We start from the raw sequence: 25,387 nt of genomic DNA on the forward strand, positions 1-25,387 counted from the left end.
CCTGCCTCAACAGCTTTCCCCCTCTTTTTTCTCCTGATGACGATTGCTTGTGTTGTGATCGAAACGTGATATTTGTATTATTTTGTATTCACTTAATTTTTATTATTTTTCTATCTACGTGACTTTACCAACAGACCCAAAGAAAATGCTCACAACAGGCTGTCAGATCAGTCTGGTAGAAACCAAAGCCTGGTGTCTGCGTGTTTCCATGTCCACGTGTGCGTACCTGGCGCTTGTGTGTGCAGCTGGACAGCCAAAGCCCTGTCGCAGCTCCATGCGCCGCTGCGCCTGATTCTGATCGATCGTCTCTCAGTGACCTCATGGTCGATGCCATGGAGGAGTCAGAGCCAGCAGGGTCTCCCCCCAACGTCCACACAAACGGTGCGCAACCGTGTGTTTAACTTGTCACATTTGTCACTACCTTGTAACAGAATAATATAAAGTTGGCCAGCGCTTCTCAAACTCTGGGTCATGGGGTCATAAAACGTATTTGAAAGTCAAGGAAGGTTCGTTTCTCTCTCCATGTGATTTTCATGTCTCTTCATCTTTCCCCTCCTTGGATGTCTCGCTGCCCTAGTCTTTCCTTTGTCTCTCTTTGCTCAATTCTCCCCCCACGTCTCCTCACTTCTCTCTCTGTGTTTCACCTCTCACCCTGTGGCTTTCTCAGTGACTTCTGTCCTCTCACATCTCTTTCTTTGCGTGTCAACATGTCTTTACTCCTGTTTTTCTTTTGCCTCATGTCTCCTCCAGTGCCTTTCCTCTTGTCTCGTCAATGTCTCCTCTCGTCTCGCTGTGTCTGCTCTTGTCTCACTGCATCTCTCGCCTTCCTTGCATTTCTCCTCACTTGGTTCGCAGTTGCCTTGTTCTCCATTTATTGCTTTTCATCGCCTGCGTATGCCCTTCCCCCGCGCAGGCTTCGACGACTCGACGCAGCCGCAGTCGGGCGAGGAGCCGGTGTCCGACCTCTTCCTCTTCCCGGACGAGAATGGCTCGGCGGCATCGCGGGCCGCCGGCGGCGGTGCCGCCCCCCCCACAGCGGGGCGACCGTCGCACGCGCGGCCATCGCACAAGAAGACCCCGCTCGCTCGTCGCGCCGGCCCCGGCCTCGCCCCTCCCGCTCCCGCGCTCGGATTCGCATTTGGGTCCGGGTCGCCGACGCAGACCACTGGCGCTTCGGCGGCGGCGGCCACCCCCTCCTCCTCGTCATCCTCGTGCTGCTCCTCGTCATCCGCGTCACCCGTACCGCCCCCTCGCGTCAGGGCTCGGCCGCCCCCAGTGGTCGGCCTGACGGAAACGGGACGCGGCGGTGGCGGCGGTAGCAGCGGCGCCAGGAGGGACGAGGGCAGAGACGATGACGGAGCCGCGGCCGGTGGCGGCGATGGAGATGACGGCGGCGATGGAGACGGTGACGATGATGACGACCTCCCGGACGATGACGAGTTCTGCATCCTGGAGGCCCCAGGGATTGGGATTCCGGTACGGAGCGATGGGGGCTCATCATCTCGGTCGTGTGCAGCCATTGTGTGTGTGTGTCTGGGCACGGCGGTGCAAACCTGTCGGCCAGCGCTAGCGAGGTGGGGGTTGGTGGATCACAGAGGGAGATCGCTGAGTGCTGTGAGACGTCCAACCAGCTTGGTTGCAGCAAGTGGGCTTGTGATGCATCTGGGGAGAATCTTTAATGCAAGCCCCTTGTGTGCGTGGATTTCTCCAAGATCTCAGATTTCCTCCCACACTCAAAACACTCGAAACCCTCCTCAAGAGCCGATTGCAGAACCCTCCTGACAGGCGCTGCATGTGTGTACTTACATGCGTATGCATTGGTTTGTGTGTGTTTATGCCAGGGTATAAATTAAATTTTGCGAATATTTTATATGATGACCTTTTCCAAAAATAGAAAGTTTGCAATAGGGAAAAATAAATCAATATATTTTCTGCGATTGACTCAAGCATACTAAATATACACTGTAAAATCTAAATCAGTAGTTTGCTTAACGATGATGAATCTTTAGCGTTATTTCCACAACTTTTCCATGGCAACAGAATTGTAGCATAAATACGCAGGTGAATAAATTGGCAACATCAGGAAGGATATGTTTTACCCTTTCTTACAATAAAAAAGGTGTTAAGATGTTCAAACACCAAGTAGAAACCTTTGGCGAGGAATCATGTCTGCATTAATTAACCACGTACTTGTAGTGAACATGTAAACAAAAAACATGCTCTGATAATGTATGCATTGTCTTTGAATCTGATTGGTCTACACCAGAGACAGCCTTCTTTAGGACCTCGTCTCACCAGTGTCAGACCAGTGAATGCCAAAAGGCGAACAGTCGGCAAACATTTTCTTGGTTCTTTCGGTAAAGTCACGTAGAAGGGAAACAATAAAATAATACAAATATTTATTATTATGTATTATTATTTTATTGCTTCCCTTCTACGTGACTTTACCGAAAGAACCAAGAATATGAATCCCTGAGTCACGAAAGCTTTAAATCAAAATTTAGTCGGCAAACAGTCGGCATTCTCTGTGGTTAATGCAGACATGATTCCTTGAAAAAGGTTTATATTTGGTGTTCTTGGTTCTTTCGGTAAAGTCACATAGATAGAAAATAAAAATAAAGCAAACATAAATTGAAAATAATAAAAGCAAAAAATCCACGACGTTTTGATCGCAACACAAGCGGTCTTCATCAGGCGGAGAGAAAAGAGGGGGCAAGCCTCCAAATGCAACTGTTTATAAGGGCTTCCAAAGTAAGTGGGTGGGGGACTTTACCAAAAGAACCAAGAATATAAATTTTTTAAGTAAAAATTTGTATTTGGTGTTTAAACATCTTAACACCTCTTTATTGTGAGAATGGGTAAAACATTCTTATTTTTTCATACTTTGATACTGCCCAAAAAGGTTCCATGTTGGAAGGATATGTCTTGAGAAAATTGAAAATATTCACAGCAGTACTCTTCATGGGCCAGGAATCCAAATACATAGCTTCTCACTTTGTGCAAAAAACAGTCATTACGCTGTGATATTTGTGTTTGTACAATCCCAAATCAAAGAATAACACAATGATTTACGATGTCACCACAGGCAATGCGAGCTTGAACCATTGGCAAGTTAAAAATTGTATCCCTTACAGAGCAATGGGAACCACAGAGATTGATAACGATACCCGCAGAGACCTGCAGAGAGGAATTCTCTGTAGGTTAGTGGCCTGTGTAAAGCTACATTCGGGGATCTCTACAATGTAGAATTTGTAGTGCACAAAGTTTTCGGGTTACCCCCTTCGAGTGACAGAGCGAGAAGGATTAATGGGTGTGGATCACCGCTGACAAGCACTGGGAAGATGGCCAGACCCGGCGCCAACAACCATTACCCAGGCTTTGTGGTCAACCCCATTAACGGGTGTTTGTACATGTGGGATTGAAACTGGAGTTACCGTAGAAAACTTAAACGTGCAAGGGAGGTCACAATAAATCTAAAACAATTAAGCAAGCTCTGCGGTCCTATAATTGGGATGTGTGGCGCGCATGTGGGGCATGTGGCACGTGTGGTGCGTGTGTGTTGCACGTGTGGTGCGCGTGTGTTGCGCATGTCTTGCACGTATGGTGCATGTGGCAGGCACGCGACGGCGAGCCCGTGGTGAAGCGGCTCGTGGAGGACACCATCGAGCTGCGGGACGAACATTTCTCACGGCCGCTGGGCCGTGCGGACGTGCTGCGGCCGCCCGCGCGCTTCCCCGTCCCGCTGGCGCGCTACACGCTGCGCGAGGTCTCCGTCACGTGGCACCTCTACGGCGGGCGTGACTTCGGGCCCGCGCTCTCCTACTCCACGGCAGTGCACGCGTACGGGTGGGACGCACGCACTGTCGCCCACGCGGCCTCGTAGCGAACAATGTATCATCTTACCTATAAAAGGCATTTTTTGTCTGTGCGTTCGTCTGTCTGTTATGTCTCTGTGTGGACGCACACTTGCGAAGGATTTGGCTCGCGAACCATGGGGGGTACCACGCTGTAAGCCCCGTGGTGAGCCAGCGCTATTCCGTTTTCCCATCCGTCACCTTTAAAGTAGTTAAATTAACAATTTAGTGATATTTGTTATTATTTATTTTTTTCTTCATTCCGCTCCGAGCAACACAGCACGCATTTGCGCATGCGCGAAACGCTGCCCGGGGATTGCCCCTAGCAACGCACACACGATCGGCAAAAATTATCATTCGCCTTAAAAATGCTTAAAAAATACACAAAGCGCTGAGGTGAATTCTCCACAGTGTGATGTCCTCTTCTCCCCCCCCCCCACCCCAATGCGTGCAGTTACTACTACAAAGTCCGGAGATATTAATATTATAGCGCTTAGATAGTATTATTGTAGCGCGGGCGGGGGAGGCGGCCCAGCCTGCAAGGTGCCACCTCGGCCGGCTAGGCAATCTAGGCGACGCCGCGGGCTCTACGCGGGACTAGGCCTCACCACGGCAATTCTAAGTACTAATTTATTGCTTCGTTTGCTAAACTAAAAAATAAGTTTGCTAATCTTACAATAGTAATGTTTGTGTGTAGACAGCTAGTATTTCAATATTAAGTTGCTAAATATTAAATTATTTTCGTGTGTTTTTACGAAGCAGCGCCAGTGTACTGGCAGTCTATAATGTGGCCTGTTGCCTGCTTATTCATTTACGTCAGTTCACTGCCAGTCTATTGTCTACATTGTTACTATTGCTTTGGGCAGGATGAGTGTATGCCAGTCTATAATCTGTTGCCTGCTTCTTTACCTCGCTCACTGTGCTGCCAGTCTTTCATGTCGACTGTAGTATCCTGCTTATTAAGCTGCTAACCGTATTGCCAGCTTATTATGTCGACTGTAGCAATGCTTATGTAATTGAGTCAGCGTACTGGCAGTCTATAATCTAGACTGTAGCCTGCTTCTTAACTTACCTGTGCGTACTGCAGCTCTATAATGTAGACTTATTCTAGCTTCTTTCTTCAATGCGTTTCTATTGTTTGGTTTGCTCACGTCACGCTATTTACTGATATGTAGTACTGCGATGCTGATTACTATATTATACTGTTAAATACGTTGGACTTTCTTAGCTACAGCCGATTACATTTCGTCTATCATTTTGTTACATTGGTGCGAAAATCAACCATTTGAAATTTGTGTCCTGCACCTTTTCTTTCCACCCAAGCGGGCAGCACTCAGGGAGGTTCAATGCCCCAACTTTTGTTGAGCTTGCTGTTCTTACGGTGGGTGAGGAACATGGTAAGAGAGACATTGTGCTTCGATACCAAGACAACACCATCAAACGATTTCCTGAGACAAACAGAGCATATGATGCCCTACAATACCACATTTTACTGTCGCAAGGCTAAGATGGATACCACGTCTAGATTCCTCAAATTATCAAAGCTACAGGACAAAAACATCCTCACAAAACTCTCTCCTCTAAAGACTTTTATTCCTTCGTGATCATGGACAGAGAAGGAGGAAACCACGTATTACGGTGCGCCAACCTCTTTCACCAGTGTGTTGTCAATGAGTATGCCAAAATTGAGAGTGAGCGCCTTCTTTACATTCAACTGAATCAAAACCGCCTGCGTGTACACCAGTATGCTCATCTCAGGGACGCTATCAATGCCGACGGATATGCAAACACTCAGAATGTGGACAGATTAGTTATTTTGCCTTCATCCTTCACAGCTGGACCAATATACATGCATGAAAAGACTCAGGATGCCATGATGTACATCAGCCAAAATGGCAGGCCCGATTACTCTTTATAACCTTCACTTGCAATACGAGATGGAAGGAGATCCAGGTTGAGCTTTATCCAAACCAAAAGCCAATAGACAGACATGACATCTTAGCAAGGGTCTTTAAACTCAAAGTTGATGACCTCATTTGGTTTATTACGACTAACGAAGGCGCCGTCTTTGGAAAGACAAGCGGTAACTTGCACACCATTGAGTGCGAAAAATATCGTCTTCCTCATGCTTACATTTTGCTATGGCTGAGGGAAAAAATTCATGCAAGTGACATTGACACATTTATCAGTGCTGAGCTACCTGACCCCCATCAAGACCCTGCCCTATTTGATGTGGTCTGCATGCAAATGGTCCATGGCCCATGTGGGCAGTTCAATCCAAATTCACCATCTGTGCAAGACCGCAGGTGTACCAAGAAGTATCCACGAAACTTCTTGAGAGACTCATTCGGGCCATGATGCCTATCTATATCGTCGCAGAAATACTGAGCATGGTGGATTTTAAACAATGCTCAGACCTGGCACTAACTCTGAAATGAATGTTGACAACCAGTGGATCGTTCCCAACTGCCCTCTTCTGTGCAAGATCTTCGAGGCATACTTTATTGTGGAATTCTGCAATTATGTGAAAGCCATCAAATATGTTTGCCAATACATCAACAAAGGCTTTGAAATGGCTGTCTTTGCCTTATAAAACAGAGGGGCAAAGTGTGCATGAGCTCAAACTTTTTTTCCAAGGAATATACATCAGCAAAATTGAGGCCATTTGCTGAATTATTGGCTTCCCCATCCATGAGCATTCCTCCACAGTCGTCCATTTGGCACGTCACCTCAAAAAAGGTCAATGCATCTACTTCACCGAAGGAAATACCCAACAACAAGCCCTGGCTCCACAAGATACTACCCTGATGGCGTTCTTTGGTTTGTGCCAAAGTGACCCATTTGCTGACAATCTGCTCTACCATTCAGTTCCCTCCTACGATACATGGACTGCTAAAAAAAAATGGAAGTGACGTGCTGCTGACGGTGAATCTGATGCCTTACGAAGAGTCTACACAGTTCATCCCAATAATCAGGAGTGATACTTTCTCAGAATGCTTCTCAATGTTCTCAAAGGGCCCAAATCTTTCCGAGACCTCAAAACAGTGCAAGGAGTTGTCTGTCAAACATACAGGGAAGCTTGCAATCTTCGTGGGATTCTTGAGGATGATCAGCATCTTGATTAAGCTCTGACAGAAGCATCTGTTAGTCCCCTTCCCAACTGAGATTGCTCTTCTGCATACATCTTCAAGTTTGCAGCCGATCTAACCCCATGGGACTCTGGCAAAAATACAAAGAGGACATAAGTGAGGGCACCCTCCACAGAGTTCAACGAGAAAATCCAAATCTCGACGTCAACTTTTCTTATGTCATCTTCAACCAGGCCCTCATCCTCCTCGAGGACAAACTGCACTCCATTGGGGGGAAATACCTCACGTCTATGGGACTACCAACGCCCTACAGGGACAACCTGCATGCCCTTGCTCAAGAGATCCTATGTGAAATATCCTATGATGGTTTACGGCTTCTTGAATTTATTGAGGAAAATTAAGCAAAGCTAATGGATGCACAAAGAGAAGCCTACACAAAAATGTTAGAAGACATTGAGACTAAAAATGGAGGCATTTTTTTCCTTGATGCACCTGCCGGTATCTGGGAAGACCTTTGTTCTCAACCTGCTCCTCGCTAAGGTTCGCCAGAGGGAGAAAATTGCTCTAGCTGTGGCATCATCGGGGATTGCTGTGTAAGTCAATGTGTGTGAGTCAATGTATGTGTTTGAATTCATATGTGTGTGCGTGTAGGTCGATGTGTGTGTGGGTCGATGTGTGTGTGTCTTTTTCGCCCGAGCAACGCCGGGTACTTCCCGCCAGTAGGTAATATTCTTTGGGTCTTTCGGTAAAGTCACGTAGATGGTTCAAAGAAAATAACAAAAAACTACGATGTTTCGATCACAACACAAGCGATCGTCATCAGGATCGCTTGTGTTGTGATCGAAACGTCGTAGTTTTTGTTATTTTCTTTGAACCATCTACGTGACTTTACCAAAAGACCCAGAGAATATGAATTCCTGCAGTAACGAAACCTTTAAGTCAAGATTTATCATAGATAATGTTCGGGAAAATGGGGTGCTTCGTCATAGCGCATACTTAGACAAGCCAGAGCTTTACCCCATGGGGCCTGATAAGAATATATTTGATGACCAGTTTTCCATTCGTTTTGGAATAGTTCTAAAATATTATCTTGAGTAGCAGACCCCATGGTGTAAAATGCAGTCTCCAACTCTTATCCACTCTGTCTCTCCGCTCTTTCTGTTTATGTGCTATGTGAAAATGTCCACTGCCCTAAACGTCGCTTGCTAATATTTTTTTTTCTGTTAGGGCCGTTGTGTTGTTGATTAACGTGTTGACTTCATTGTTTAATTGTGCCTGTGCACCACTACCAACGCAGTGGTGTCACCAAGTACCGTGTTCCGGGTTCACGAGTCGATGCAGTGATATTACTCGTGCTTTAGCGGCATCCCTGACCATCAACCTTAAAGTATTTTTTTTTAACAAGGCTATGATACACAGCACAGGTCTAGGTCTGCAAGATGCAGGAGTCTTATTTGTATTGCATCTTCATTTAAATACGGGGAGGGAGCTTCTGTTTTATTGTTTTTGGTAACTCAGGTGACTCTCTTACATTCCCACCTGGTTACACAAAATGCATTTTAAAATCTTCTGGGTTCTTTCGGTAGAGTCACGTAGAATGGGAATAAAATAATAAAAATAATAATAGTAACAATAAAATTCTCACGACGTTTCGGCCACAACCAAGTAGCCTTCCTCAGGTGAAGAAACAGGACTGTCCGGAAGACGGCGCTTGAGTGAACACTGCCAAGCATGGACAGCGTCTTTTAAGCTGTGTGGGAGGAACAGAGCGCCTTGACAAAGGAGTTAACATATAAATTAGCATGTAACTGGGGGATTAGCATGATGTTGGTGTGACGGATTAGCACCACGGAGAGCGACGAGCTATGTTCAGACGGACGAGGGGAGGGGGGAGAGGAGTTTACATATAAATTAGCATGTAACTGGGGGACTAGCATAATGTTAGTGTGAGGGATTAGCAGCAGTTTACATATCAACAGTAAATTAGCATGTAACTGGGGGATTAGCATGATGTTAGTATGAGGGATTAACACCACGGAGAACGACGAGCTTGTGTTCAGACGGACGAGTCCATCTATGTTCGGAATGGAGGAGGGGGAGGGGAAGAGGAGGAAACAGCCACGGTGCGCTGCTCTGTCCTGTGTTGCGCCATAACTATGCTATAAACTGGACTACTATACAATACAATATTATACCTTCCAATCTAAACTACATTGTATAATATCATATCCATAGACAAATCCCACCCTTGAATTATACAATGCGTTACTATACACTACCCTATACTTTAGACTATAAAATATTAGACTTGTAGTATTACACTGTATTATTCTATTAACCCTACTGTATACCACACTGCTGTATATTCACTATACAATTACGGTACTATATATTGCCTTATGAATTATGTTAAGCATTACACTTATACTATTTATTATACAAATGCTATAAACTATACTATTGACCGTCGTGCGATAGGTACTAATAGGCAGTGCCAGCGAATGGACTGCGGTCTGAACGTCACCGTAAAATACAATCAATCAAGAACCGAAATGGTTGATAACCTCTTTCCAATGGTTACTAAGCCAGAATCCATCTTCTCGGTTGATATTGTCTCTGTGTATATGTGGATAGCCTCATGAACGAATCTCTCATGGTAGCCGGATGGCTTTTAGAGAACCTCCGTCTTGGAGAAGTCAATGTCATGTTGGCCCACTGAATTATCACAGTGATCTGCCACGGCTGAGGTGTTCATCCTACCGTGTTTCAAGTCTGCTTTATGTTCACGGATGCGGTCCGAGATATGTCGTTTGGTTTCTCCAATGTAGCTGCTACCACAGAGGCAACTTAGTTTGTAGATGCCCGGGTACTGTATGTCTGGAACCACATCTTTTACAGATGGAACCAGATCACGGATTTTATGTACTGTGTTGAATCGGACCTGGATCTTGTGTTTATTCAGGATTTTGGAGATCTTTTGTGTGACCCCTGCAATGTAGGGTAAGGTGATGGTTTTGAATGGCTCCTCAAGAGGATCCTTCTTCATGGTTGGAGTGATGGCTTTGCGGATTGTGTAGTCGGAGTAACCATTAGCCTTGAGAGCTTGGTGTATGTGCTTGAGTTCACTAGCAATGTGTTCCTGGTCGGAAATGCACTGGGCTCTATGGTATAGAGTCTTGATGAGGGAATTCTTCTGGGATGGATGGTGGTGGGAATCTGGTTTTAAGTAAGCATCCGTATGGGTAGCTTTTCTGTAGTCAGAGTGGGTCATTGAACCATCAGGTTTCCTTTTAATTAGGACATCCAAAAAGGGTAGCTTGCCATCTTTTTCGACTTCCATGGTAAATCTTATGGCTGGGTGTATGGAATTGATGTGGTTGAGGAATTGGTCTCGAGCAGGCCGGCCATGTGGCCAGATGACAAAAGTGTCATCCACATACCTCTTCCAAAAGGTCGGGCGTAGAGTGGCAGTCTGGATGGCGTCAGTCTCAAATTTTTCCATGAAAACGTTGGATACAACCGGCGATAGGGGGGAGCCCATTGGGGTGCCCTCGGTTTGTTTGTAGAACGTTCCATTCCAGGTGAAGTATGTGTTGGTTAAGCAGTGTCTCACCAGGGGGGGTACATCAGTATGCAGTCCTTGATGAACCAAGTCTTCAATGATTGCGATGGTGTCAGGTACAGGAACTTTGAATAGGGAAACCACATCAAAACTAACAAGCAGGTCGTCTGGGGACAGGGAAATACTCTTGATTGTCGAAACCAGGTGAGTAGAGTTTAGAACCGCAGAGGTGGTTTTTCCAGTAAAAGGTCGCAGAATTTCAGACAGAAAACGAGCCAGTTTGTAGGTGGGGGAGTTGATAGAGACGATGGGACGAAGAGATGTATCTTCTTTATGTATCTTTGGAAGGCCATATAATCTTGGTGGCCTGACCACAGAAGGTTTCAATGAGAACTGTTTGGTTTGATCAATTAATGCTGTTGAATCAGAAATGATTTTGTTGGTTTTAGTAACGAGGCTGTTGGTGGGGTCTCTTCTTATTTTAGTGTAGCTGCCATCGTTGAGTAGTTCCTGAATTTTGTTGTTATATTCTATTTTGTCCATGATGACAGTGGCATTGCCCTTGTCAGCTGAGAGAATGACAATGTCATCTCTCTTTTTTAATTGAGATAATTAAAAGCGTTCATCTTTGCTGATGTTGCTAGCTTTCAATTGAAACTTACATTTGAAAACTTAAGCGAGACAGTCTAGGAGCAGCAGCAGCAGAGAAGCGGGCGACCCCCCCATCGAGCAGAGCTCGACTTGGGGCCCCGACAGAAGCCCCGACAGAAATTGCTGGGTCAGGGGGCGTTGGTGGATGATGCCGGCCGTGCTCACTCCGCTCCTGCCCGTGCTCCCCCCACCCCCCACCCCTGTAGACACAAGACGGGGGGCGGCATTCCGAGCCCGCGGGGCTCTCCGCACCGCGCCCCCTCGGGGTCCAAGCCCCCCCGCTCATCGTGGCAGACCCACGGGGGCCCTGCACGCAACCACGACGTGCTCATGGAGGTGCAGCTCAACAAGGTAAGTAACCCCCCTCACCCCACGTGTTTCTCCCCCCTCCACTTTCCCTCCCACCCACCTCCCTACGTGCCCCCCCACTGCTTGCGTCCAATTCTCATGGACTCTGACATGGCCGTTATGAACCTCCAGAGTTGCCTCCAGGGTAGACCCACACCCTCCCCCTCGTGTCAATGCCACTGGCTCCGCCTGCTCTCGGTATCCTGCCACTCTGCCACTGGTCGTGATGTTGCATCACGTCCCTCTGCCCTCCCAGGTTCGGTTCCAGCACGAGGTGTACTCCGAGCCGCTGTCTGGCATCCAGCAGCTGGGTGGTGAAGGTGGTGGTGGCGGTGGTGGCAGAACTGCTGCTGCTGCTGCTGCTGTTGCAGGAGGCGGTAGCTGCCCCGTGTCGGCAGCGCCGGACCAGCCCGTGTCTCGCCAGGTGTTCATCGTGCAGGACCTGGAGGTCCGGGACCGCCTCGCCTCCTCGCAGATCAACAAGTTCCTTTACCTCTACACCAGCGAGAAGATGCCACGCAAGACACACGCCAACATGGTGCGCCCGTCCACTCGCCCGTCCACCCGCTAGTTCGCTCGCCCGTCCACTTAACCGTCCACTCGCCCGTCCATTCGCCCGTCCACTCGCCCGTCCACTTAACCATTCATTTGCCCATTCACTCACCCACCCACTTACCGTCCTCTCACTCAAGGCCAACAACAGTGGTGAATATATTAACCAGTCATGGGCCTCGACTAGGTCGACTCAGAAACAAATGAATACCTGGTTTTGTGTGTAAACATGAGCATTGGAGATACAAAGGCAGCTAGGCATGGTGCCGGCCACTCTCCCCATTGTGTACTGTGCCCACCTTAATAGGTGCTCACTAACTACACTTACCCCAGCATTGTGGTAAAGGCTACATGGGGGATCTTTGTTTTGTGTGCACAGCTGACTCTGAAAGCTCTTCACCTGCGCCCAGAGAGCGGCCTCGCTACGCAGGAGTGCTGCCTCAGGGTGTCCCTCATGCCCCTACGTCTCAACATCGACCAGGTGATGTGGACTTGTCCTTCCATCTCTTGGTTTGTCTGTCCGTTCATCTGACCATCCACGGTGGCAGGATGTTAACGACCTCACCAGGTATACAGGAGGTTATAGGTTCGATCCCGACTCTCACGTCTTTATACATTATTCCCTCGCTATTCACGAACATGCGATCTGCGATGTTGGCTGTCCGCGGATCGCATCTGGAACTTTACACGACTGCGTCGAGAGAGAGAGAGAGAAGGAAAGTGTTACGATAAAATGATGAGAGAGAATATGATGCGAGAAAAATGATGAGATAAAGTGATGAGGCAAAGTGATGATTTCAAGTGAGGAGACAAGGTGATGAGATCAAGTGCTACGTTCCTTCGCGGTGACGCCCAGAGCGCTGCTCCCTCCGTGTCCACGAACGAGTGCTCCCCCCCCCCCCACCCCGTGCAGGATGCTCTCTTCTTCCTCAAGGACTTCGCGTCGAGCGTTTCGGCCGCCGTGGAGCCGCCCACGCCCGACAACGCCGCCGACGGTGAGCGCATGAGTTCACCTCCTGACCCGGGGGGGTGACAACCCCGCCCCCCTCTGCATTTCCTCACACCCACCTCCACCTCCCTCACTTTCCTGCCACTTTTTTACTTGGCGAACGCTTTTACACGTAACTGTCACGCAGTTAGAGCGCCAGATACTTGAGAAAAATAAGTACATAAATTAGTTTATATATAATAATAGGCTTTTTCCCCTTTATTTCTGGCAACAAAACTGGAACCTTTTACAAGGAATCATGTGTGCATTAACCACAATACTTGTGGTCAAAATGCAAATAAAAAACACACTATGATAAAAACTTTTTTTGCATTTTGACCACCAGTATTGTGGTTAATGCACACATGATTCCTTGCAAAAGGTTCCAGTTTTGTTGCCAGAAAAAAGGAGAAAAACCCTATTATATTTTGGTACTGGCAAAGGAGGTCTAATGATATAGTTTATATATGTCAATGTTCTATGTGAGTGGATGTCAGCCCCACGTAGCCACATAGCCACATGACAGCCTCCTCCTTCAGCACGTACAGGGCAACTGGTCTGCCCGGCACGCCCTTACGCACTGCACAGCTAGAGACGATGAGGGCCACGATCTCCTGGCTCCCCGCATTTACACGGTGGCGGGGCTGTCATGGAATACGTGCCATCGACGTTCAGAAGCGGCATACACCCCCTGGTCACTTTGGAAGCGTTTCAACCGAACCGCTTCCTACCATTGCCCTCGCCTTATTTCCTGCCACTCCCTTAATCTCAGATGCATGATCAAAATATGTATTTATACTCGAGGAATCGGATGAGCTATAAAGCTGTTTTGCAGATGTCCAGTATGTCCAGGTTAGAACGTTACAACAACAAACATCTCATCGCACTGTCCCTCACCTCACCGTTTCCCTACCTCTCACCTCACCCATTGCTGCCCTCACCTCGCGCCGCCCCCCACGCTGTCCACACCTCCCCCCCCCCCCCGCCCCCCACAGGCCGCAGGTCCCCGGCGGCGGACGGAGGGACGAGCCCCGCGCGGCACCCGTCCCAGCCGGCGCCCGTCATGACGTACCCAGCGCAACCGTTCGCCCCCTCGACGCTCGGCCCCATGCCGCTCACGGACGCCCCGGCCTTCAGCGCCCCCGCTGGCGGGACTCCCTCGGAGGGCACTCCCGGTGATGGTGGGGGGGGCGCCCCTCCCGGAGAGCTTCCCATCTTCTTCAGGTTCGAGAGGGCTTGGTGCCGGCAGGGGGCGGGGCGGGGGTGAGAGGTTAAGGGTCAGGGTGGGTTGAGAACTGAGTGGCTGGAAAGGATTTTCCGTCAGCAACACTGAGTGGTTTACTTTAATGATGTCTGTGGGGAGTGGTAAGCGCGTGGCGCTACGAACCTAGCGACTCGGGTTTGATTCCCGCTCACGGCCAACACCGGTGATGATTATCTGAACTGGTAGCTGGGCCTCCACTAGGTCGACTGAGCCTCATATGAGTACTTAGTCGCATGTGTAAATATCACCACTAGGGAGACAAAGGCTGCGGCCGGGCGTGGTGTTGGCCACCCACCCCATCGTGTGCTGTGCCCGCCTACATCGGTACTCGCTTACAGCACTTGTCTCTACAGTCTCTTGAGGCTATATGTAGGATCTTTGTCTTTTGTGCTGCAGGGAGTTTCGCTTTACTTCAGAAGTGCTGATTCGCCTCGATTACCACGGCAAGCACGTGACTATGGAGCAGGTATGGGGCACGCGCCCACAAACATTGCCACCGTACGCACACTGCTGTGAGGAAGTGCCTGGTGAAGGAAATGGCTCTTTGGAGCAGAGAGAGGATAGCGCGAGTGCTCAGTGTGGTGCCATGGAACACCTGAGAAATATAGAACAAAAGTTTTCACGAATAGTTTTACACTCGTCGACATCGAGTAGCAAACAAACTCTTAAGCGCCCCACAAAATTGTCTTGATTTAAATTCACAGTGTTTCACTTTGGTACCCCCTGATGGCTGTGGTTTTCTAAAATCTTCTCATGGCCCGTTCCTGTCTCTGAAGGCAGTTTCCCCAGTCACTCTCAACCCTGCACCTCTCACCAACACGGGGCACAACGGTGACGAGATGTTAACTACCTCGCCAGGTGTACAGGCGATTGTGGGTTCAATCTTGACCCTGACACCTGCTGTATATTTGGAGCTTGCATGTTCTTCCCGTGGTTGCGTGGATTTTTCTCCGGGTTCTCTGGTTTTTCCCTCCACATTCAGAAACGTGATTTTAGAGTATTTGACTGCTATACATTTCCACATGATAAGCCACTTCGTTGAGCTATCATTTGTGGCCAGGTCGCTATCTTAAAAGAGCTGTACAGTTCAGCGGGCCTTACCTGGTAACATAAAAAAGTTGATCAGACTAGACCAGTTTTACTAGTTTAACTCTTGCATTACAGTCTCCCGTTGTTATGATGCATTGTGTGTTTCCATAATTTAGAAAGCGTTTGATCTGCTGCTGCTCCACCTGATGGCTTGTTGTTGTTGGAGATTTACATTACCTTGAACGTGTAGAGTGATTACATGCTTGCAGGTTTGAAGTCCAGGTGACGTTGTTGAAGCCCAGGTGATGTTGCTCTTGAATGCCAGGTGACTTTGTTGTTGTTGAAGGCCACGTGACTTTGTTAAAGGCCACATGATGTTGTTGTTGTTGAAGGCCAGGTGATGTTGTTGTTGAAGTCCAGGTGACGTTTTTGGCTTCAACAGCATTGGCCATCATGGTCTCTTTATGTTGAGCTGATTGCATTTGTGTGTGGACAGGCAATTCAGATTGTAGGTATGTTATTTAAAATTGCACTGTGCGTGCATGGCTGTGTGTGCTTGTGTGCGTGATTGCATGTGCGTAATTGTGTGTGCGCGCGTACCTGTGTATGCGTGCGTGACTGTGTGTGCATGACTGTGTGTGTGTGTGCGTACATCCGTGACTGTGTGTGCGTGACTGTGTGTGTGTGTGTGTGCGTACATCCGTGACTGGGTGTGCATGACTGTGTGTGTGTGTGTGTGTGCGTACATCCGTGATTGGGTGTGCATGACTGTGTGTGTGTGTGCGTACATCCGTGATTGGGTGTGCATGACTGCTTATGGGAAGTGGTTGTGTAGCGGTTAGCGTGCTGCGATACGAGCCTGGCGACCGGGTTCCATTCCCGCTCACAGCCGACACCAGTGCCGATTAGCTGAAACGGTTTTGGGCCTCCCCTAGGTCGACTCAGCCTCAAATGAGTACCTGGTGCAGTGTGTAAACATCATCACTGGGGAGACAAAGGCGGCCGGGCGTGGTGTTGGCCACGCACCCCCTTGTGTGCCGTGCCGGCCTTCATAGGTGCTCGCTAACAGCACTTGCCCCAACAGTCTGTTAAGGCTACACGAGGGATCTTTGTCTTTTTTTTATGCGTGCGTGTATGCATGCATGCGATATGCAGGGAACATTTGCGGGAATCCTCATCGGGCTCGCTCAGCTCAACAACTCGGAGCTGAAACTGAAACAGCTCTGCTACCGGCACGGGTAAAGCACTGGCCCAGCTCCACTTGCCGATGTTTTAATGGACCCTTGAGTGTGTGTACAGGAATGATATTGTTTAGCCATCTGAGGAAGCCTCGCTTAGATTTGGTACTCAGGGTTCAGGACGGTGCTACATTGAGTAATGCATTGACAATGTGTGTGTGAGGGTGATAAGTGGCATGTTGGTCAGCATGCTTCGCTAGGAACCTAGGGGGATTGAGTTCAATGCCCAGCCAACGCTAAGAGCGGTGGCGAGTGTGATTAGACTCTGTTTTGGTCGAGTTGGTCTTCGATGAGTGCTGCCCTATGTACACATCAACACTCGCAGATACAACGGTGGCTAGGCATGGTGCTGACCACACACATGCATACAAAATAACTAATTCTCCTCGTAGCTTACTTGGGCCGTTGGGGCAAGTGCTGTTAGTGAGCACCTTATAAGGCCGGCATAGCATACTAGGGGGTAGGTGGCCGACACCACGCCCGGCCGCCTTTGTCTCCCCAGTATTTATGTTTGCACACCACACCAGGTACTAATTTAAGGATGAGTCAACCTAGGGGAGGCCCAGGACCAGTCTGAATTTTACCCACTGTCATTGGTCATGAGCTGTAAAAAGACTGGTCTCCAGATGTAAGACACACCACCTCCTTGCCTCAGCAGTCCATATGTCTGTACGATTAGGTTGCTGGGTGTGGAGCGTCTTGTGGCCTACGCAGCGAGCGAATGGGTCAACGACATCCGCAAGAATCAGCTGCCCGGCATCCTCGGAGGCGTGGGGCCCATGCACTCACTCGTGCAGCTGGGTGAGACGCGCGCTTGCACATGCACACGCACGCACGCGTGCATACACACTGCAGGCTTTCATATATGGTAAGTCCTCGCTTAACGTGTGGTGTTTACACAATGCGTTTTCGCTACAACGCGGTTCTTCCGTTTGTGAGCACTTTTCGCACAACGCGGAACACGTGCCGTTATAACGCGGTTTCTAGCGGTCGACCACGAACTACTTCCTTGAGCTGCGCGGCTGAGCGGTCCAGTGATACAGTCCACGGAATGATACTGCGTTTCCGTACATCGTATCTCACCAAAATTTATCGTTACATTATTTACGGGGAAATAGTTTTCACTTAATGCTTTTTTCACTTAACATGGCGCGTTTCAGGAATGCATCTACCGCGTTAAACGAGGACTTACTGTACTGGCCAACACCACATCCAGTCGCCTTTGTCTCCCTCGTGGCGATGTTTACTGCACACAGCCCCAGGTACTAATTTGAGGCTGAGTCGATCTATGGGAGGCCCAGGACCAGTGTGTGTTGTGGCACCCTGCTGCCCTGTGCGTGTTACAGCGGTGTGTGTGTGTGGCGGTGTGTGGTGTGCGCGGCGGGGCGACGGCAGTGCAAGGCATGAAGGACCTCGTGTGGCTGCCCATCGAGCAGTACCGCAAGGACGGCCGCATCGTGCGCGGCATCCAGCGCGGAGCCGCCTCCTTCGGCACCTCCACCGCCATGGCCGCCCTGGAGCTCACCAACCGCCTCGTGCAGACCGTACAGGCATGCACGCACGTGCACTTCGAGGCACAAAAGACAAAGATCCCCCTATAGCCTAAACAGACTGTTGGGGTTGTTAGCGAGCAGCTATGAAGCGAGCATGGGACGCGAAGGGATGGGTGGCCAACACCATGCCCGGCCTCATTTATCTCCTGAGTGGCGATGTTTATGCACTGCACCAGGTACTCATTTTAAGGCTGGGTTGACCTAAGGGCGGCCCAGAACCGGTTCAGATAATCGTCACTGGTGTTGGCTGTGAGCGGGAATCGAACTCGGGTCGCCGGGTTTGTAGCACAGCGCGCTAACCGCTACACTACTGCTCCCCCCAGGACATACGCAGACACGTGTAGACACACAGTCACGCGCAAAGACATACATACACGCAATCCTGTCATTGTTTTAGTTATTTTCTCGTGTTGTTGGTGATGACGGTGTCTCCATGTACTTCTGCCCATGGCCGACGCGTGCGTTGCAGGCGGCTGCCGAGACGGCCTACGACATGCTGTCCCCGGGGCCCAGCGTAGCCCGCAGGCCCATCGCGGGGGCCCCCACATTCCCCCAGCATCGCGTCGCTCAGCCGCCCGCCGACCTGCGCGAGGGCGTCGCTAAGGCCTACGACGTCGTCAGGGAGGTACGTGCGCATGCGAGTACGTGCGTGTGAGTGCATGAGTGGTGTGACGGTTCACGCTGTCGATTCCTAGCCAGCGATGGCAGCGGTAGCAAGTTGTATCTGTGTTTGTGTGTATTGTATAGCTGTATTTGTGTGTGTTTGTGTGTATTGTATTTCTGGCCTGGCACAAGCGTCATGGTGACGTCACCGCCACTTAGTGGCGAATGGCGGTTGTTGTTGTATTGCTGTATTTGTGTGTGTTTAGCTCCATGTGTGCACATGGCTTCTTGCATGTGTATGCGTTTGACTTCTGGGTGTGGGTGGTGGTGTGTGTTTGTGTGCGGGGCTCTGTCTATGCTTGGTCGCTACTGTGTGTGGGCGCGGCTCCGTGCAAGTGTTTGTGTGTGGCTCTCGTGGCTGTGCACGTGTCTGTGTGTGCGTGGTTCCGTCTGTGTGTGGCTCTGTCTGTGCACGGGCATGACCGATTGCGCGTGTGTGTGTGTGTGTGACGAGGGCAGGGGGTGACGGACACCGCGCAGACGCTCTACATGGTATGCGCGCGGGAGCACGAGCAGAAGGGCGTAACGGGCGCCGTGGGTGGCGTCCTGCGGCAGATCCCGCCCACCGTGGTGAAGCCGCTAATCGTGGCGAGCGAGGCCACCGCCAATGTGCTTGGCGGCATGCGCAACCAGATCCAGCCCGACGCGCGGCGCGAGCACTCGCAGAAGTGGCGGCATGGGGATGACTAGCGGCGGCGGCGGGCGCGGGACGGCCTTGCGGGTGGGGGGGGTGGCGAGGGGGGGTGGCGACTCGCGGGGCAGGGACCAGCAGGCGCAACCAGTGGTGAATACGGAGGGACGAGTAGTTGGGATGCCGCCAGGCACGACCGGTGGGATGACGAGGAGAGGCGCAGGAACGACTGGGGGTGACCTGCTCAATCTCCATCGGCTCGCCGCAACCGTCTACGAGGCAACCTCTTGGCCTCTCGGCTGGGCCCTTCCCCATGGGGGCCGATCGGCGCGGAGTGTTCGCCTCCACTTTTACGGCCGCACAAGTGGGAGACCCCTCGACAGCGTCGCCGGAAGTTGGCCGTTACGTGCCCGCTGTCTTCGTCCAGGTTTTCCTGTGGCATCACCAACGGTTGAAATCTGTCGCGTGCCCGTGTTTTACTAAATGATGGGCCGGTGCCAAATTCACCGGCTCTTTTAGTGTGAATCGAACCTTGGCCCTCCGTGCTCACCGGGTTCGGTGGTAATGGCACCGATCTATAGGCTAAAACCTGACTGCCCACAACCCGAGGTTGCTGAGAATGAGGACTGCCAGTCGGCGGTCAGTAGGTGTCCCTCAGTAATTATTCACTGCTGCGGAGAATCGTGGGCAACGCAAAATAAGCGTGATCTGTGTATATTGCAACTGACTCTGAAAATAGGTGCTCGCTAACAGGCACCCATCCTGACGGCAGTATCAGGCTGAATGGGTGAAGGAATTGGCATCTGGCGCTGCCAACCCCGATGTAGCACTCACATTCAGACTGGGGCCATGTTCGCTGATTTCGAGGCTTGCTGGGGTCAATGAACGAAACATATTTCCTCTGCCCAAATACTGAATAATATTATTAGACTAATTAAAGACAGGTGGTCAGGTTGTTTGGGTTATAGCCAGAGTGAATTGACGTTTGCTTAATCAACCAATTTGCATTCCCATTCAACGTGCACATTGACCGTTCATTGATGTCAGAGTTTTTTGTTTTGATTGCCAAGCAATTGCCAAAATTATTACAATTCATGATTTTGGGCCATTGCATTAGCATGAAGTAGGCTACCATGAGAGTTGTGGTGATGATGATTACGACTGCGTTGGTGGTTTTGGTGATGTCACAGGGTCTTCGGTGTTTGTACTCGCGGCAGATAAGACACTGTTGTTGACACCGGTGGTGATGATGACTCAAGGGTTTGGGTTACCCTACAAGGCCTTGCTTTATGGTGTTTTGCGTGACTTCACAAAGATGCGTTAAACTGTCAAGTGTTAGTTACAGACACTTGAAATTATATTCAAGCACTATATAAATATAATTTAGTTTAAATCTGTTACCCGGAACAGCCTCCCTGAGTCTCGTAATGACATTTGTTTCGGGATTTGGGGGGAGGGGGGGGTGTCTGCTTCTGGGTGCTTTGCCAATTTTTTTTCTGCAAGTTTGTGTGTGGGAAGAGGCCGGAGTTCCTGGAGAAAACCCCCGCACACACACACACACGAGGAAAGAACACGCAAACATCGGCGCACTCGTGGTGAAATCAGGGACCTGCTGGGTGATGTGCCCCAATAACTCACGCTTACGGTCACAGTACTGCTCACGCTGCTCCTGTATAAGCTATATAGACGTAGCAATTAACACGCTCGTTTGTGGAGACGCTATCCGTCGCTAAGAAACGCTGCAGCGTTAACTTCTGTATGTTGCTACAACGTCTAGGCCCCTACCCCTGTTGGTGCTCGGCCCTGTGTAACGTTTATAATAAAGACTGTAACCTGGGCATGGCTCACTGTCAAGCCCCAATAGAGGCAAAGTACATACACGTCCGCCATTCTGCAGGCTTCCTTAATATAAGGTTGCGATATATTTCTTGGACGTGATACCGTGGTCATATTCCTGATCAGCTTGGCACGCGGCTTGCTATTGAATGGTTCCAGTGAGTCGACTTGGTGGATACCAGAATAAGTTAAACATTAAAACTGCAATTTTTTCTGTCGTTCAATGAAAAATAAGATGTTGCCTGTTGGTCTTCTCTCGGAAAGATAGGTTTTAGGAATGCTGACACAATAACCACGTCTTCACGAAGGTCGTTCGTTCGGACATTGATGATTCGGTCTGTCACTGAGAGCAGAAAATCACGTTTCAGTTGTGATTGGTGTTGAAGCAACATTGAGCAGGTGAAAATAATAAAGTGAAATTACTTTTTGGCATTATGATATTTATGCCATTGAAATCACAAATGTTCACATTTAAGTCTGTGTACAATACATTGTATATTTGAAAAAAGCTTAAAGGAGTTAAAGTAGCATGTGTAGAGTTCCCAAGATGTCTATGCAGTAGTAGAGGGGGTGTGCTCGCGTGGGCCCGGACACGTGGCTATCGTTGAAATAAAATGTTACACAAAACAATATACACACTTCAAAATAAATAAAAAGAGATTATAAAATACATCTTCATCCTGGTTTTAAAAACCGCAACGGCTTCCTCATCGAATGGTAGCTGCGGTGCGTTCCCCTCAGCAAGACATCTAAAAGCACGTGACAGCATAAACACCCTACACGCAGAGACACGTGACCCACAAAACTGGACTGAGTCCTCAAATTTGGACCTGGAACCCAAAACCCAGACTACGAACCCATGAACCTGGACTAGGAACCCACAACCCAGACTACGGGAGCTGATACCAAATAATGGCCTGACATTGCTAACCCTGTACTTGATATACACTCTGTCAGATGACCACGGGGTTACAATAAGGATGTGTCCACAGACACAAGTGGCCATGTTGACGAGCTGTGTGCAAAGCCCAGACTTGCAATTACCGAATTTAAGTTGACTGCTGTAGGCAATAGGTGATGGTCAACACGAATGAAGTTCATTGACTAAAACGAAGGACAACCTGGGCGTTTATAAACCGTTAGAATTAAACCCGGAGAGAGGGGAGGCTGACTTTACTCAATGAGATGTTCAAATGTAGGATAGCTCGGGTTGTGGTGAGAACTTGCCACATTTAGTTGTCCATGATAAGCGCTCCACCAACACCGCCACAAACGCGTGCTTGATAACAGAAGTCGTCGCTGTCTGGGGTTGCAAGGACGGGTTGTGGGGTGTAGGTCACCAGCATCGTGTACTACGTCTCGGGTTAAGCATAACAGACTATGCTCCTTGCCCTACAGTAGCTCCCGGATTAGCAAGAACTTAAACAAAAAATGTACCTAACATTTAAGTGAGCCAATCTTTATTGATTCTATAGATATTTCGTTTTTTGGGGGGCTTATAGGCGTAGAGAATTTCACACTGGTGTAGTTTCAGTAAACGGACCGTTTCTCTTTTTTGTGTAGGCGGTGTATAGGGGCGCCTCATAACAGTGATTGGGTTTGGGCGGCCTGGTTGTCCACAGCACGCAGCTTGACCATGTCCTGGTAGAACGGGCCCCGTTCACGAGCTCGCTAGCTTTTTCAGCTGCTGCACACTGGAGCAGATCCTTGACATGCGAGGATGGTCGGTTCTGACCACCAAAGGTGTAATCTTGACTAAATTTGAAGAAAAATTATTATTTACCGAGCACTGAAACGTAGAACGACCGGTTCGCCGACGGCGAATGACGGATTGGAAACCGTGAGGATCGGAATGGGAAGATGTCTACTCCTCTGCAATGCGCGGTGCGGGAATGCGCGAGTGAGCGAGTTCCGTGAGCTGTGAGGGACGTCGTGGTGCAGCGCGTCGGAAAGTTTGAGGATGCCCTCGCGACTCTGACTGTGGCCCTGGTCGCACCAGACGATGGCTCCCTCCGGCGCTCGGGCCGGCTTGCGTAAAGCCCTGGCTGGCTCACCACTCGTGCCGGCTCGTGTACTGCTCGGGGCGGCTCGCTTATGCGTACCACTCGGTGGCCCAAGACCTCCTCCGTGACCCTCGGGTGACAGCGACATGATGAGAGGCGTGCCGTCCGGTGTCCGAAGGCTGGCATGCAGGAGGTCGTGGGTTCGATTCCAACCCTGACGCCTGCTGTATATTCGGAGTTTGCGTGTCTCCCCTTCGTCGCGTGGATTTTTCTCCGTGGTCCTCCGGTTTTTCCCTCCACATTTAGAATCGTGCGCTTAGAGTATTTGGCGGCTCTAAATGTCCACATGAGAAGCCGCTTTGGTCAGCTGTCGTTTGTGGCCAGGTCGCTTCTGAAACAGAGCTACATGGCTCAGTGGGCCTTACCTGGTACAATTCAAAAAAGCTGTTTAGTTGAAGCTGTGGCTACCAGTGCTGCATCTGGGAACTGCTGCTGTTGTTGCTGCTGCTGCATATCCTGGTGCTGTCATTGCTGCTGCATCAGTTGCTGCTGACTGCAATCCACCTCAGCCCTGGGAGATGCCACCGCTTGCGATCTTGAGACCTACATGCTGGCCTACACGCTTCTGACCAAGCTTCGCCCGCTCGCTCGTAGTGCGCTCGTCCTTCCTTCGTGCGTGATTTTTTTTGTTTTTCTCTCCGACTCTCAGTTTGCGTTTGACACGGAACAGTTCATCCATAATAGAGGTTTTTGGGTGAGATCGCGTACATATAAATGCGTCGTATAAACCCGCCACCACTCGACGCAGCCAATTAGTAAGGTTTGTCACGTAAATAAAACATGCCAATTCGTTACTAGTTCAGCACACCGGCGTGTTGGAGAGTAAATGTTGTGGATGGTGGTGGGTGTAAAGACATTTATATTTACGCGATCTAACCTAACAACCTCTATAATAGATATTGATCGTGAAAGCTTACGTGTGGAACGGTTTATGTTTGCCCAACAAGCTTTTTGAATTGGGGCGTTTTTCTTCCTGTACAAATCTGCCACCACCACCACCCAATCGTCCACCAGACGAAGTGGGTCGGAGCACGCTTCACCATTGTCGCACAGCCACAACGCGCACCCCGAGAATACCCAGGGCGTGCGTGCGTGGGTTCGGTCGTCGGCTGCTGCTGAGATGTATTCTGCCTTTAAGGTGCATCCGAACGAGGACGCACCTTTTCTGCACTGTTACCTACCGAAATGTTGGTTGACAAAGAGTTTTGTAAGTTAACCCGCGTGGAACTGCAGTCCTAGCACTTTGCTTCCACTCAACAATAATAGCTTGAATAAATAAATAATCGCCTCTTTAAAACGAAGCATCAAACCGACTCCGGAATTCTTTCGGTGACATGAAGAGTGCAGTGAGGCTCATTGTATCCCGTTGGGGTGCGACTCTTTTTGCGACATTAAGAGCGGTTGTGAACCGTCGCTCGTTTGTTTGTTTGCCGGTGAGAGCATCCTCACCGAGTCTCGGTCGAGTCTCACGTTCAGAAGGGTCCCTGACAACTTTTCGAAGCAGCAGTCGACCCCACCAATCCTCCAAGCAGGATCTGGCCTGCCGAGGAAGATCCTGGGTCCTCCTTGAACCGGGATCCGGACACTCCATGGAAGATGTGGGGACAGTTTCTCCATAAATGGAACATTTACGAGAGTCCAGTGTGTGACTGTGGTGGTGGTGCGACATTTCAGACCGTGAACGACCGCCCAATCGGATCATTCAGCGGCGATCTGAAACAAATCCACGCGCGGCTACTCCTGAAGCAGTCGGATGGATATCAAATCTCGACATCAATTTGTAACCTGTTCCAATCCCCGACAATGCCACACGAAAGAAGGGAAGATTGGGGAGTTGTTTTTCTTCTACCAATACCCGTCGCATCGTGCGTGTTACACAAGCGATAAAACTACGTTACGACTGGCTCCAGTGGGGTCACGCGATAAGCCTGCCGTCAGCAAGGGCAATCTTTAAATGCAGTGAAAATTGGCAGCCGGTTGCAATGTGGTAAAGGCTTTATTGTGATTAACTCCCCCCCCCCGTAAACAACAAAAACAACCGTGCCTGAGTGGGCTCCATTTCGTCA

The 25,387-nt window shown here is 49.6% G+C and overlaps 1 protein-coding gene across 1 annotated transcript in view; it reads left to right on the forward strand.

The window, feature by feature from the left end:
* The window catches only part of ATG2B (autophagy related 2B), a 78,185-nt gene extending 53,563 nt beyond the window's left edge, over positions 1–24,622 (forward strand). The window contains exons 29-42 of the mRNA XM_032956214.2: positions 246–381; positions 914–1,476; positions 3,617–3,846; positions 11,363–11,507; positions 11,761–12,042; positions 12,436–12,537; positions 12,970–13,051; positions 14,040–14,268; positions 14,705–14,774; positions 16,493–16,575; positions 17,255–17,376; positions 17,971–18,125; positions 18,598–18,753; positions 19,251–24,622. Coding sequence (XP_032812105.2) covers positions 246–381; positions 914–1,476; positions 3,617–3,846; positions 11,363–11,507; positions 11,761–12,042; positions 12,436–12,537; positions 12,970–13,051; positions 14,040–14,268; positions 14,705–14,774; positions 16,493–16,575; positions 17,255–17,376; positions 17,971–18,125; positions 18,598–18,753; positions 19,251–19,481 — 2,586 coding nt within the window. The 3' untranslated portion in view covers positions 19,482–24,622. The remainder of the gene's footprint in view (positions 1–245; positions 382–913; positions 1,477–3,616; positions 3,847–11,362; positions 11,508–11,760; positions 12,043–12,435; positions 12,538–12,969; positions 13,052–14,039; positions 14,269–14,704; positions 14,775–16,492; positions 16,576–17,254; positions 17,377–17,970; positions 18,126–18,597; positions 18,754–19,250) is intronic.
* Positions 24,623–25,387: the final 765 nt, after the last annotated feature.

The sequence above is a fragment of the Petromyzon marinus genome, chromosome 17 (genome assembly GCF_048934315.1).
Source record: "Petromyzon marinus isolate PM22_M1 ecotype Great Lakes invasive population chromosome 17, UKy_Petmar_22M1.pri1.0, whole genome shotgun sequence".
Classification (NCBI taxonomy): domain Eukaryota; kingdom Metazoa; phylum Chordata; class Hyperoartia; order Petromyzontiformes; family Petromyzontidae; genus Petromyzon; species Petromyzon marinus.